The following is a 14,947-nucleotide window of genomic DNA, read 5'->3' as shown; positions in this document are numbered from 1 at the left end:
GACATTCATGTGCACAATTTAGGGAGCGGCATGAGATGCAGGCAGCAACAGGGCCCTGTACTTACTGCCTGCCTTTTGAACAGATTTTATGCACTGCAAGTGCATTCCCAAGAACACTTTTGCGTCCATTAGTGTCCTTGAAACATAAATGACCCCTCGAATCACACCCTAGTTGCCCTTTAGGCCTGCCCACCTATAGGGACCAAACCAAAAGGTTGGAAGCTTGTTTTTTTACAGTTAGTATAGACTATTACTTCTTTTCATGTATACTAAATATTACAGTGCACAAATATGTTTAATATTTTTCTTGCTTAAAAGCATTTTTATAGTAGAGGGTGGCAGCTATTACAGGAAATATAACCATCTTATTTTTATTCTAGAAGATCATCACAAGACTATGCATGATGATTTTTTCCAGTGTGACCTTGACCAAGCTAAACCTTTTCCCACTGCAGAATTCATATTTTCACAAGAGTTTAAGTCTGACAATACTCCCCGTTTCCAGTGTCCTGAACCTGTCCCACCTAAGCTGGTAAATATTTTTGTTCTGTAGAGGTTATATTATGCCTTATGACTTCTGATAAAGGAATATTTCCCCTTGTCTACTTACATTTCCAGTAATCTTCCTTTTTCTTGAGCTAGTATTACTACTTTCCTGGGTGTAAGTATGGATATAGGATCTCTTTGTATAGGATATTTATGTAATTTGGATTACCTTCTAAAATATGTCTGCTTAAAATGATGTAAGCATTAAATAAACCCAGTAGGATAGTTTTGCCACCAATATGGATTCAAGCAGCTTAATTACCATCAAGTACAACATAGTTTTATTATTACAGAGAAAAAAGGAATACTTAAAAAAAACCAAACTATAATTATTTTTTTAATGGTTTATGGGAGACCACCTTGTAATTTGATGCTTTCTGGATAAGGGATACCATACCTGTATATCACAATTATCCCTGCTTGGCTGTGGGTATTCTTTCCTCAGCTGAAAGATTACACATCCTGATAAAAACAAGAGAATAGTAATAGTTCAGGGGTAACAGTATGTATCAAGGTGATGATAATGAAACAAGTACATGCCGAAACTGCCATTTGTTTATTAAAAAAGCACGTATTAAATGATTTAGACAGCTGTATTCTGCCACATTTTGCACTCAACTAATCTTTATTTTGTCAATTATGTTTTACATGATTAGTTCTAAAGCTTCCTCTGCATTGACAGAAAATATAAAGGATATTGTTAGAATCTTATAGTACAGATAGTAATGGTCAAACAGTAATAAGCTACTAGACATGAGTCAAACAATAATAACATAATGATAATGTAATAACTCATTGACATGAGTCAAACAGTAATGAGCTACTAGATAATAGACAGTTATAAAGTAAGTAAGATACTGGTGTAGTAAAGCATCACAGGATGAGCATTCGTTTAGTTTAGAAAGATTTTGTTCTCAAGAATTCTATAGATTAAGGAACAGGCAGACCAGGATCTTGAGGCTGCAGCTCCCAAACAGACCACATATTTAGAATATTTATTCTGTAATGTGGCAATACCAGCATCAAAAACTCTATTACTGTTCACCTGCCTATTTATAATAATAAAGGTAGCAGCATGGACTTCCGTTTTGCTTTTATTGCTTGTAGATGTAAAAATTTTGCTAAGTAGAATTTTTTGAGTTTGCCTAGCTGTCTTTTTGTTTTGACCTATTTAACAGTCTGTTTTGGAGGGCCACAACATCATCATGTAGTGGTTGAATAAACGCACATGCCAAAATATATGGGGTAAGGTAGCAATACTGCCACATTCTCTCCAACACACTGGAGAATGATTAGGGAAAATCTATGTTGTTTAGCTGGGGTGTGGTACATTAACATTATATTTTAATTAGCTCTTGCACAGTGCTAAACGCAGCAAGACCCCAGATGTAAGTGCTTATTGAATGAGCACTTAGGGGCTTGATTTTCTGCCCTTTAGTGCTCTACTACTTGCATGCAGGCTTGCATTTCACTTCTGTTCAATACAATTGTTATCCATCACATCTCTTTTTTGGGTCAACACAGTTGTAAGAACTGTTATTTGACTGGGTGTGTGGGACACTACAACTCAACATTTCATCTAGAAATGTTGAATAGGTGAAAATGCTAAAGAGCTGAGTGTAGCTAACCTTTTGTCAATGCTGATTTGGTGTTGCATTATTAAACCTGCCTTACTAGTTTAATCTTACATGAAGCCTTGCTTTTTTTATAAGGACATTGAATCCGTGTACAATGTAAAGACATCTTCATAGTCATGTAAGAGAACTCACTCTTTCTTCTCTGTTGGCTGCCATTTTCACCAGATAGAGTACTATTCACGACCTAAGCCTCATAGTCTTGCCTTCTTTTAAGAGTGACACCAAGCACCACACCTCCCAACCAATCGGAACTGAAGCATCCAGTAAATGTGGAGAAGCTTGGAGTGGAGGTTCCTTCTCAGCATATACACTAACAGCTTTACGAAGGCAGCATTGAAGCCAAGCATAGCACATTGCAATGGGCCATTTCAAACCTAAATCAATGATATTAGTGGATAATGTGTGGTTGGGGTCAAGGAAAAGGATTTTTTCCACATGCGCAATAACTAATTTTACACTTAGGAAATACGCAAAGATTGCTTACAAAGATGGTGGTGGTGTGTCCAGTGCTGCCATATGAAATAGGATCAATAGTTACAACTACTTGCCAAATGTTTATTATGCAAAACAGATTTAGAGATTATCATTCTTAATTTTGAGAATGCTAATTTAACACTTTACATATTGATTTATAGCTGTGCTATATCACAGTTTAATACATTAATTTTCATTGTTTTATCTGAAAGTAAGCACACCATAATTATCATAAATTACATTTACAGCTATCTGCTAAATCTTTAGAGGAAGAATTGTTTGTTGAGGATTTTCCAGCCAAGCCTGGTACAGTGCATGTACCTCAAGGAACCCATTGTAATAATGGTAATTATAAGAAGGCCAGACTTTTTTTTTTAATTGAGAGAGGATTTTTTTGTGTTTAAAATAGTCACGGGTACATTGGGAGCTAAAGTTATCATTATAATGTCATATGTTATTTGTATAAAGAAACATCAGGACACTGTTTTCAAAAATCTTAATCTCAAGTAAATGTTTATTTTAATTAACATACAACTGAATAATGACTGATCCTTTACGTGCAGTAAATATTATATATAAAATATTGTATTTATTGCTGTTGCATGTAATGTTTCATCTATAATAAAAATGCAGGCTAACTGCAAAGTCTTTATCTTATGAAAACTATTTGTTAATTTTAGCATTTTATGTTCATTTTGTCTTATTTCCAGCTGTCCCATTTAAAGCATTTGCTCTGCCTCAGTGGGATGGAGGCACTCAGCAATCAGATTGTGATTGGGACCTTTCACAGTGGCCATCCAGAGAAACAATCAAGGTTTTTTATATTTTGTGCTATATAATTTACATTCTTTTAAAAGAAAAAGTATATCTTTGAAACCCTGTAATAAGGATAACCATACTAGTTCACACAGCTTGGCCCTTTCTGATGAAGCTAGCTTGCAGCATTGGCACATTTCCTGACCAATGTCATGGGTACCTCATGCCAGCTTGGTGCAGACATAGGGGTTCACTGCAGTGTACATTTAGAGACTTATGCATTTCTTTAGTTGATGTCAGCAATGACAATGCAGCTGCCAACTACTCTGCTAATTTCAAGCACTGGAGCTAGCTATATCAAAAGGGCATATTCAGTGAAATATATATCCAAAAAAATATAGTAAAGAGAAAATCCCATTCAAGAACCGATCAGTAATTCTTCAGTAGTTTATATGAGGGATATTAGTAGCTGCTGGTATAATTTCCCTCGAGAAAAAAATGAAGCTGCTAATCTCCCTCTGTGAGCCTAATGTAACCCATCTTTTTGTTAACATATTTTAGCCAGACCTTACAATAGTACAAGAAAAGCCAGATATAGATCGGCCATTTTCATGGCATGAAAATACAATTATGCAGTTAAAAGAATTAAAGGACACACAAAATGCCACCCAAGGTAAGATACTGTTTCCATGTTATAAAGACCAAAATTCCCTAAGGAATTTTAGGATAGAAAATACACATTAATGCAGATACTTCTGGTGGCTGTTTATTTTTTTCTATTTTATTTATGTGCATTAGACATCAGTTGTACAAACAGCACAATTTCCCAAGTTGGGTCAAAGCTTCAGAGACTATTGCCAGTCGTAACAACACCAGACCTTGCAGACTCTACCAGGCCAGTACCAGCAGGGTATGAATACAAAAAATGCTTTTTGGACACAAATTGTAGCCCATCTCCCAATATATATACAACCAAGAACTTGATAGATGTCCCTGTACATAATGCTTTTGTTGAGAACATTGAAGAGGGCACAGGTTTCCTGAAACCAACAGAGGATAGAAATTCACCAAAAAGACAAAGCAAATGGACAAAATATCAAAACAAATCTCTTTGCAGCAGAACAAATGAAAATGTAGAAGATATGAAAGCAAATGAGGAGTTTTTTGCAAAGTCTTTGTTTGGAAAAGAACCATATATGGCAGACAAAGTGGATGATAAGGCCTCTGTGGAATCTATTTGTCTGACTTTGTTAAAGGACACCCTGAGTAAAAAGAATAGTGGTCTTGTGCAGCATGGGCTTCACACCAAACGCCACCCTACTATTAGTATTGCACAGCTTAATAAAGGCAAAACAAGTTTCCTTTCCGATTCATCAGGCAATGTAAAGGTGTGTAATGACTGGTATTCAAAGCACCTCCACTGAAAAGTATGTGAAATTCATTTATTTCCCAGACACTCTACAACAAGATTCTGATTGTTTAGTTTATTTGAACTATTATCCCTTTCTTTTCTTTTTAGCTAATTATGGGGATGAACAGCATATATTTGGCTTTACTTTCGAATACTTTAGAAACTACAAATCACATAACAACATATCACTCATATCAAGTTAACAATGCATCTATAATGAAACACTATCAACAAAAATAAAAAAATGATGCATATTGTTAATTACAGTATACTTGTTTTGGAAACAAGTTACTAAAACTTGAGAATCGTTAAGGCTAAGGAACATGGGGCATTTTGACTACTGCTTTTCTCAGGCAGAAATTGGCAAAATTCTAAATGCTCATATTACCACATCCCATATAGCATTATGGAAACACAAACTGCCCAAGAAAGACATGACAGGAAGACCACTGCTCCAGAACTTGCAAACCACTACTTACTTGCTTTAGTATTTCTGAACAGCAGTAGGCTTTTAAAACAGGTAGCATTTACCTGGGCAAACTTTGTTCCTTTTATTACTTTGCTCCGTAAGTATGTATTTATTTAGTAACAGATAACTGCCCTAATTCCGAATTTGTTTTTATAAAAGGTATTTACTTTATAGTAGCTATTTATTAATATTTTCAGCTTGTGTGTTTTAAGTGTTCATATAAACCTTTCTTCTCTAGATTTCCTGTGAGCTACATTTTCCTAGTAGGGAAACTGTACAGTCTACTGTGAGCATTCCCAAAAGAGAAATTTCCATACCTATTCTGTACCAATCGGTGACACATTACAAACATGTCTTCACTGCAGCACTCACAGGTATAATGTTGCAACTGAAGAGTTATATTACTTTATCTGTATGTAAAACTGAATCCTACATATTTTATGTTGATCCAGAACAACAGAAGAACAATATCCTAGCATAGTAATACATCCAAGATATACTGCTTGTAAATCTTAATTATGTTGAGTGTTATAGAGAATATTATTGCAAATATTTGTGTTATTTGTGCTAATAAAACATTATCCCTTTCTAAAAGAAATAAGCAGGTGAATTTGTCTTTATGATTGCAAAGTACACATTTTTTGCATGTGTTTTTAAATAACATTTTACATTTTTTGAACCTCTTGCATATTTTTGAATGAATTTTCAGTTTAAATGCAGTGTTAGTTATCTAACCAATGTTCTTCTTTTCGATTGTAACTGATGGGAATGGGCCATACCCACTATGCCTGTTCAGTGCATTCTGTCTATATATATATATATATATATATATCTGTCTTCTTTGAAAATATTTTCCACATAACAGTAAACCTTACCAAGGTTTTTAATCCATAAGTAAACTTCTACCTACTTTTCTGTGTTCCATTTAAAAATCCATCTCCAAACTTTAGTTACCACCTTGGACATCAGTTCCTTAGTAAAAAGTGTCTTCTTTTCAAGCCTCTATATTCAATGCTGACTTCCCTTTGTTTATATTCTGTAACCCTTATTAAGCAGGGCTAGTATCTGTATCATGCCAGAACACAAGTAAACAACTAACCAGTCTCTCTTTTGTAATTACATACAGAACATTTGAACATAATGATGTTTGAACTATCACAACGGCTCTACAAAGCTCTCTCCAAAGTTGATATGTCTTTCTACACATCATCCAGAGCAGCAGGAGAGATGGGTAAACACAATGTTACTCCCCTGTGCCTGCACCAACAACCAGCAAAACTAGTTATGGTGAAAAAAGAGGGTCCAAACAAGGTAATATTTATAATCTTTTGAACCTAATTAGAATATATGCAAGATTAAGGCTTAGCAGTCTCTTTGTATGAAGTTCCATGTTCTGCTGCAGAGTTCTCCCGCTCAAGTTAAAATAATTTTTTTTGTAAAGTAGTTATTTATTTTTAAATAGTGAAGTTGTTCAGTTGCATTTTTTCTATTTTTTTACTGTTTATCTGAAATCTAGGTTTGAATTAGTTTTACCTTATATAAGTTCTGTAAGCTATCCCACTGACCTTCTAAACCTGGGGTCCCCAACCTTTCTTACTCGTGAGCCACAGTCAAATGTAAAAAGACTGGGAGAGCAACATGAAGGTGCCAAATAAGAGTAAGGTAAGATTGGCTATTATGTATCCTCTATGCACACTATCAGCTTACAGGAAGCTTTATTTGGTAGTAAACATTGTGTTATTCAACAAAAACTTGCCATCAAGTCAGGAATTCAAACATAACTACCTGGTTTGGGGGCACTGAGAGCAACATCCAAGGGGTTGGTGAACAACATGTTGCTCCTGAGCCACTGGATGGGGATCACTGTTCTAAACCATTAAAAATTGATACATTGGTTGTTCCATCAGCAGCATCAGAGAAATCCAACTAATGTATTAGTTGTGATAGTTGCTCATGATAAAATTGCTAATAGTATAGTTGCTAATGATAAAATTGAGGAATATTGTCCTGGGACATAATATTTGTAATTAGATAGAGAACTGGCTAAAGGATAGATAGATGTTGTTAATGGAGTACCACAGAGGTCAGTCCTTGGTCCTTTGCTTTTTAACTTGTTTATTAATTACCTGGAGGTGGGCATACAAAGTACTGTTTCTATTTTTGCTTACAATACTAAATTGTGCAAAACTATAACTTCCATGAAGGACAACAAGAATAACAAGTCGTCTAAGTTGTCATTCAGTGACTACTAAAGTAAATTAAATGCTGGCATTGACTCAAGGGATGGAAAAATAATTTTGCCTTTTATAGGTTTCTTGTAAAGTCCTTGAGTATGCAGTTCAGTTTTGGGCTCCAGTCCTGTTATGGGAAATTTTCAAAATGCATTACTTAAAAGAGCTTCTCCAGCAGAATCCTGCATTGAAATCTGTTTTTCAAACAGGGGCTAGTCATTTTCTTCATTTCCCAGAGTGCCACGGCCATGTGACCTCTGCTCTGATAAACTTCAGCCTCAAGTAGAGTAGGTTTTTTTTACGGTGAGGTTGTGGAATGCCCTTCCTAGTGATTTTCTGATGGCAGATTCTGTTAATGCCTTTAAGAGGGGCCTGGATGATTTCTTGAACAAGCATAATATCCAAGGCTATTGTGATACTAAAATCTACAACTGCGCAACTTTCGGAATGGCTACGAAAAACTCGCGTTTTTTCGCGCAAATCGTATTGGTAACAAAAAAGTTGCGATAATTTCCGAAAAGTCGTAAAGGCGCCGAAAAAAAACGCAAAAAATACGAAAAAGTCGCAAAATGTTCGTTTTCCAATCGGAATTTTTCCAATTCGGATTCGAATTCGTGTCTTAGTAAATCAGCCCCAAAATGTAATTATGTATACTTTTTGAAAATACGTTTTGTAAAAATAAACTGCTCCTTTAAGAATATGCTATCATGCTATATTGAGTCAGAAGGAGTACATACTACCTGCAGTTTAACTGAGACTGCAATTTGCAATAAATGCTTATTCAAACACACAGTAAAGTGGAACACATAAATACAAAGCAGTGAAAGGCACCATATGAATATTATAATATAGCACGTTTCCTGGGCTTTGGAATTGCAGGGACCTGTGTGTGTTTTTTACACATATTTTGATACTCAGTATCCAAATAAATGCAAAGTCGATCCTTTTAATGCCTGTACCCCAACGCAACTCCTGCATTTGATCCGTTTTACTTGCTCTTACTTGTGTTTTATATGTGCTTTCTATCTTTTTTAGGGTCGTTTCTTTTACACTTGTGATGCTCCCAAAAGTGACCAGTGTAAATTCTTTAAATGGTTGAACGAAACTCAGTGTTCAAGCCCTGTACAAGGACATGCGCAACCCAAGGTTGTAATGGGTGATATGAAAAGTGTTGCCAGTTTTGTGAGAAGTCACAAAGTAGCCCTTTACGAGGAGAGCCATCTAATGGTTAGGTATGCAGCAAAGCACTTTGAGGGTAATGCATGTTAGATACAGTAATGTATAATGCATTTTCCTACTTCAAGAATATAACAGATGCTACTAGAAGGACATTACTGTACTTCTAGAGAGACACAAACACAGGTAAATTCAACTATTCAACTAGTTTGTAGAACAGCTGGATCTTTGGTAAAACTGAACCTTTAATACATCCAAACTGGTCTCTTAACAGTCAGCCAAACAACCAGATTATGGGCTGGTGGGTTGATAGTATGTCTACCCCATGACTGTATACACTAGTCTAGTGCTATCATCATCTTTGATTGTTATGTTTGCTGAACTTGCACCCATTTGTGGACCAATTTCTTCTAATTTGGATGTTTGGAAACTACCAAGCTGGCTGACCATATTAAGCTGCATGTGATCAGAATTTCCTGCTCAATAATAAACATTTTCTTGGATGATGAAATCGTTGTGATATTTTATGAACAGCATATTTAACTGTTATACTGAGCCTAAAGCTAAAACAACTCGATCAGCTGCTGTGAAAAATTGGAAAGGTGCCAGCGCCTATATTAGTAAACGTGCCCTGCCCTGGTTGAAAATAATAGTAAGGAGCCCCAGCATTTCCCCATACCTACGTTACTCAAAATTTTGCATTAGGATGTCATCCTTTGTGTTCTGTTGCACTGGAAAGTCTTAAGTAATTCATTTTTATAAGACTATGACATTTACCCATAGTATTCTCTATTTTAGGAAAGTATCTGGATTTCAAAATAAAAGCTTTGGTAAGTTTAAGAAAATAATTAATGCCAACTCTGACTTTGCTGGTGAATCTAAAACCAAACTTTACCTGAAACTGAACAGAAAGGAAAACTCTTCAGCTTACAGCAAAGGTAATTTGAAATAAAGCAAGTTAGAACATGTTTTCTCTTATTTTTTTTACTATTGTATGTATGTTTATAACTGATCTTTGTCTTTCCTAAAGATGATTTGTGGGTTGTTTCAAAAACGATTGACTTTGAACCAGTGGATACTTTCGTTGCTTTCAGTGTTTTCTTTGGTCCATCTGCTAACAATGAAATAGAGATTCAGCCTCTGAAAGGATACAGCCCATCCAACTGGCCATCAAATAGTAAGTGTCCTCATAGAAATGGACTTTGTGGTTTGTGTAAAATGAAAAAGTAAGGTAGACTTTCTTTGTTGCTAGGCCTGTCCTGGAAAAAGGCTTAATAGAAACCTAATAACAGCACTCACAATTAATCAAGAATAAAATAATCAGTTAAAGGAGAAGGAAAGGTTACTAAGCAAGCTTTATCAGAAAGGTCTGTGTAAATAAACACGTACATAACTGCTGCTCTGAATCCTCAGTGAAAATAAATAACACATTTCTTTCCTTTTATTCTTTATACATGATCTTCTGTGTCAGACTTCCTATGCTCAGAAAAATCCTCCAGGGCACATCAAGAGTCTGATCAGCTTGCTCCTTTCTCCCCCTCCTTTCTCTGTCCTTTCCCTCCCCTCTCTGCTGTAATCTGAGCTACCAGCAGCCAGAGCTGCAGCATGGAAGATATAGTGCTGTTAACTCAAGTATGGTAAAGCTTTCTACAGGCTAAATATAGTGTTCTAGCTTGCACTATTGTGGCTAATCGATTGGCAATAAAATGCCAAAATGCCTTTCCTTCTCCTTTAAATAAAGAGGGTTTTTAGTATATCCAAAACACATGTTTTATGAACGAGTTGAATTTAAAATGTGCATCATAAGAAGCCTCCACTTACAACATCATCAAAACCACAATGGTTAATTTATACTATAAACGACCTGGCCAGTTGCTCCATTTAAAATTCTACACCTTGTTCTGACTAACGGGGGAAAACTACAAGTAGTGAATATAGTGTTTCTCCTCTGTAAGTACACTAGTACTTCTTCTTACCTACATGTCACACGCGTTTTTTCAAGGGTTCACAAAAGTAAGGCTCGTAACAAATTGCGTCTTTATATACTCGCTTGAATTGGCGCTATTGAATAAAATAGCCACTCCTCATTAGCAGCAACTCCACAGAGGTATCTTACTAGCACAACCAAACAACCCACTTAAAGTCATCGCAACTATTAATAGCACATCCATATACCAACGCATATCAATGCAGCATTACAAGATGATATAAGTTGGTATACACACTAAGGGGCACATTTACTAATCCACGAACGTCCGAAAAGCGTCCGAATGCGTTTTTCCGTAATGATCGGTATTTTTGCGATGTTTTCGTCGTCGTCGCAACTTTTTCGTGAATTTTCGCGACTATTTCATCGCCGTCATGACTTTTTCGCAAATTGGCGCAAACTTTTCGTCGCCGTCGCGAAAAAATCGCACTGTCGCGCCGAAAGTTTTGGATTCATTCAAGCTTCAGTATCATGACTTTCCTTGTGCCGGGTTGGAGCTGCAGAGTGCCATTGAGTCCCATGGGAGGCTTCCAAAATCATGCAAAGTCGGAAAGGTTTGCCCGCCGTTTACGAGCGCTCAATACGAAAAAGTTGCAACAATTCGCGAAAAAGTCGCAACTGCGACGAAAAAAGCGCAAAAAAGACGAAAAAGTCGCAAAATGTTCGTTTCCAATCTGATTTTTTCCCATTTCGGATTCGTGGAATAGTAAATGTGCCCCTAAGTCAGCTTAATGGACAATATTAAAAGCACTGAAGCAGCATATTAATCATATTTAACAACTCCATGGATTAAAAATCAGCCCACTAAGTCAGCCTATTGGATAGTACTAAATGCACTGGATCAGCATATTTATCATGTTCAGCACCCACATAAATAATAAATCAACCCACTTTCCCTTCTACAACCTAATTAATTAAGATAACAGTTGATGTTATATTGTTCATTTAATCCTGCTGGAACAACTGTATTTAGAGTGTACATCCACAAATTTTCATATTGGTCCAAAAGAATAAAATATTCTAATAAATATATCACAAATTCACTTGAACAATTTAAAAACTGCTTCATGTTTAATTTTATACATAGCTGGTAGCCTCCCAGGAACAATAAAGTTTCATTGTTGACAATGTCCACATCTATACCATCCCTTTAAGGCCATATCCTTTTTGACACTTAGATCTGTACATCCAGTTTGCCAGTTTTTTTAATGATTCTCCCTTGTGTGGTCTTCATATTGCCAACAGAATCAATAGTTACATTTGAAGCTGAACTATCATGTTTACAAAATTTCTACTATTATGCTTCCAAAGATGGCGCTAACATCTTTTAGAGTTTTATTGACTGGTACATTATTTGGCAATATACCCTGAAAAATGGGCCAAAAAGTATTAAGAACATCTCCAATTCTATTTAGTTGATAATGATATTTGGTCATGAATGCTAATTCGCCAAAAGCTCTGGATGGCTCATTTGTTGTGACTGGAAAAAGGTTTATTACAGGTTTTACTTTTTATAATCTTGAAAGGGTGACGTTAAAGTCTATTTATTTACTGGGTTGCCTTGCACAGTTTGGGTAATTATATGTACATAGTCCTAAACAATATGACTGTCATGCAGAAAAATGCAAATTATATATTCCAAAGCCGCTAACTATATAGTCCAAGCCTCTTCAGCATGGTTTAACTCTGGGGGATGCGGTTTACCAAAGATTAAATGGGCCCTTTACACAAAAAAAATGTTTTTGCAAATGTTATTTGCAAATATGTGCAAAACAGTGCTTGTTGATCCCCTTCTGTTCTCTGGGCCTTACTCTTTAAACAATGCAAGTTTAAAAGTGTTTATGCACCCTTAAAAAATAGTTACTATGTCTTTGTCTGTAGCACTTGTCCATGCAGTGTTGGTTTGTAATGCAAGCACAGAACTGACATCTCTGAGAAATATACAGGAGCACCTAAACCCATCCACACTGCCAATCATGCCACATCTATTGAAAATGTAAGTTGCTTCTTGTTGTATATTTCTGTGTTTTTTGGGATGCACTGAATTAATATTTTGATAAAAAGCAATTCAACCATGGGTAGAACTGTAAATGTAAATTGTATCAGAACTGAACAGGGCCTTCAGTGTTTTTACAGATATTCATTTAAACTCTATTGGATCTCTCATGTGTCTTTTTCACCTTGAACAAAAACAACTATGTAACTGGCCTACAACTGCAAGCTAAGCCAATCGCACCTTCATAGAATTTAGGGTGGGAAGCATAATGGATTTAATTATACATTTAGCTGATACTATCTTCTCAGGAGAACATTCATGCCTGATAAAGCCTTGATCTGTATAGGAAAAACGCACAGCAAAGTGTTTTTTTTGGCTTGTTTGGCAATTTTAAACCTAAAACTGTTAGAAGAGAGCTGCAGAAACTGCTACTGATACCCTAAGCAGCAAAGACACTAGTGCCCATCTTGGAACCACATGCTGTGTTTCTGTGCAGAGGTGAGAGTTCAACAGCGAAGTCTGGCATCACAAGTTCATGGATCTAAAGTTCTGGTTCTGAGTATCAGGACAGGAGAGAGCTGTCCAATGTGAGCTGCAAGCTGGGTGGTGCAGGGGGACACCCCAATAAGTGTTATAAACTCTGCCTGCATAATTAAGTCCCTAATTGCTCCCAAGTGGGGATTTTATCCCTGTTTAATTCAACACAATACTTAATACAAGCTTCAAATATCAGTTGTAGAAAGAAAGGAAGAAATTTTAATCTGCACAATCCTCTGTGTTAATAAACTATTTCTAAACTTTATGAGGGTTTTATTTTACTATTTAATTGTCTATTGTCTACTGTTTAATTTCTTTTATGTGATTTATTAAACATTGATGTGCTATTGGGTGTTATGTGTTTTTTTTGTTGGTGAAAAAGGCATTCAAGTTAGGATTTCATTATACATTGTACATTGTACTCTGTGTACATGACAATAAACTTGACTTGACCTGTATAGAGATTGTTTTGTTTTCAGTGTACTATCCAATCAAGTTTGGGTATATTTACTACCAGAGTAGGCCTCTTGGTGGTTCTCTAAACCTAAGAATTTTTTTATTAATGTTTTGAAAATTAATATCTTCCGAAGACTGATCGAAGGGGAACCTATAAAACATATCATGGTATAGTGGTTCAGTGTTAACATGTTACCACTGGAGAATCAGGGTGTGAAATCAGTTTCCAGGAATGAATAAATAAAAGGCGAATACTCTTTGATTTACCACTGTTTTTTTTTAGTTAACCTCTCTGTTGCTTTATATCTATCATAGTCCTGATCAGTTTACTAAAGCATGGTTTTCAAATCCTGATTCACTTAGATTAGGCAACATTCGCTGCATAACAGTATCTCATGGCAGCTAGTCAGAAATTGACTTTGATTAGCCTATTCCAATTTCATTAATGAGGGTAAATCTTTGGTTGATATGAGCTTCTGCTATGGTCAGTAGCCAATTGGTCAGTAGCCAGTGTTTGTGGGAGTACTCAAGGTGCTGTGAGTTTGATAGTTCAGTGGGTATCATTGAAAACCAGAGCACCTGAGATACACACAGTAACTGTCTGATTAGGCAGAAACGTGATTTTCATCTGTTTTTTACCTTTTAACTTTTTCAGGCAATCTGAACAGGAAGGAGAATCTAAAACAAACACTGGAAAGTTCAAGCCACCATCACTCACTGCAAAGATCCCCCAAAGATGTGAACTTCCAAGCTGTAGTTTTATACTGGCAAAATCACAGGAGATGATTGAGCAGTTTAGATTGAATGAAGATCAAGCCACAGCCTTGATGCAGATAGCACAGATGATGACTACTGCTGCAGGATCTTATAAAGCAGTGGCTCCACCAATAACAGTTATTCATGGTAACAGGATTAAATCGTCTTTCATTATGTTATATTTATTATTTTAAATATGTTTTTGTTTTAAGGTGCTGTACTCTAGCTCAGTGCAACTTGTGTTGTAGTCTTTCAATCCTCCCACTTATCTCCTCTGTGTGCTTCCATATGTCCATCCCTCATCCTTTACTGGCTGCCATTTACATAAGCTGCACCTGAAACTTAAGTTGCATAGGAATGTTGTGCATGGGAAATAGTAACATGTGCATGATACAGTCGAAAATACAAAAAGAATCTGAAGATTTCATAAATCTTTCTCTACACAGCTCTCTGTAACTGTACTATCTAATTTTGTAAAATATAACATTCCTCTTGATTCCTGTAGATACAATTTG

At 36.0% G+C, this 14,947-nt stretch overlaps 1 protein-coding gene across 5 annotated transcripts in view; it reads left to right on the top strand.

Moving 5' to 3' along the window:
• Positions 1-14,947, top strand: part of zgrf1 (zinc finger, GRF-type containing 1) — a 49,358-nt gene that overhangs the window by 12,966 nt on the left and 21,445 nt on the right. For all 5 annotated transcript variants that reach the window (XM_031902787.1, XM_031902808.1, XM_031902801.1 and 2 more), the window contains 12 exons: positions 381-532; positions 2,906-3,002; positions 3,368-3,471; positions 3,975-4,086; positions 4,212-4,801; positions 5,532-5,667; positions 6,420-6,604; positions 8,560-8,756; positions 9,499-9,638; positions 9,731-9,877; positions 12,569-12,683; positions 14,332-14,579. In XM_031902787.1, coding sequence (XP_031758647.1) covers positions 381-532; positions 2,906-3,002; positions 3,368-3,471; positions 3,975-4,086; positions 4,212-4,801; positions 5,532-5,667; positions 6,420-6,604; positions 8,560-8,756; positions 9,499-9,638; positions 9,731-9,877; positions 12,569-12,683; positions 14,332-14,579 — 2,223 coding nt within the window. The remainder of the gene's footprint in view (positions 1-380; positions 533-2,905; positions 3,003-3,367; positions 3,472-3,974; positions 4,087-4,211; positions 4,802-5,531; positions 5,668-6,419; positions 6,605-8,559; positions 8,757-9,498; positions 9,639-9,730; positions 9,878-12,568; positions 12,684-14,331; positions 14,580-14,947) is intronic.

Source organism: Xenopus tropicalis, chromosome 1 (assembly GCF_000004195.4).
Source record: "Xenopus tropicalis strain Nigerian chromosome 1, UCB_Xtro_10.0, whole genome shotgun sequence".
Lineage (NCBI taxonomy): Eukaryota > Metazoa > Chordata > Amphibia > Anura > Pipidae > Xenopus > Xenopus tropicalis.
The sequence above is the reverse complement of the archived record's forward strand: the minus strand, read 5'-3'. Positions and strand labels throughout refer to the sequence as shown.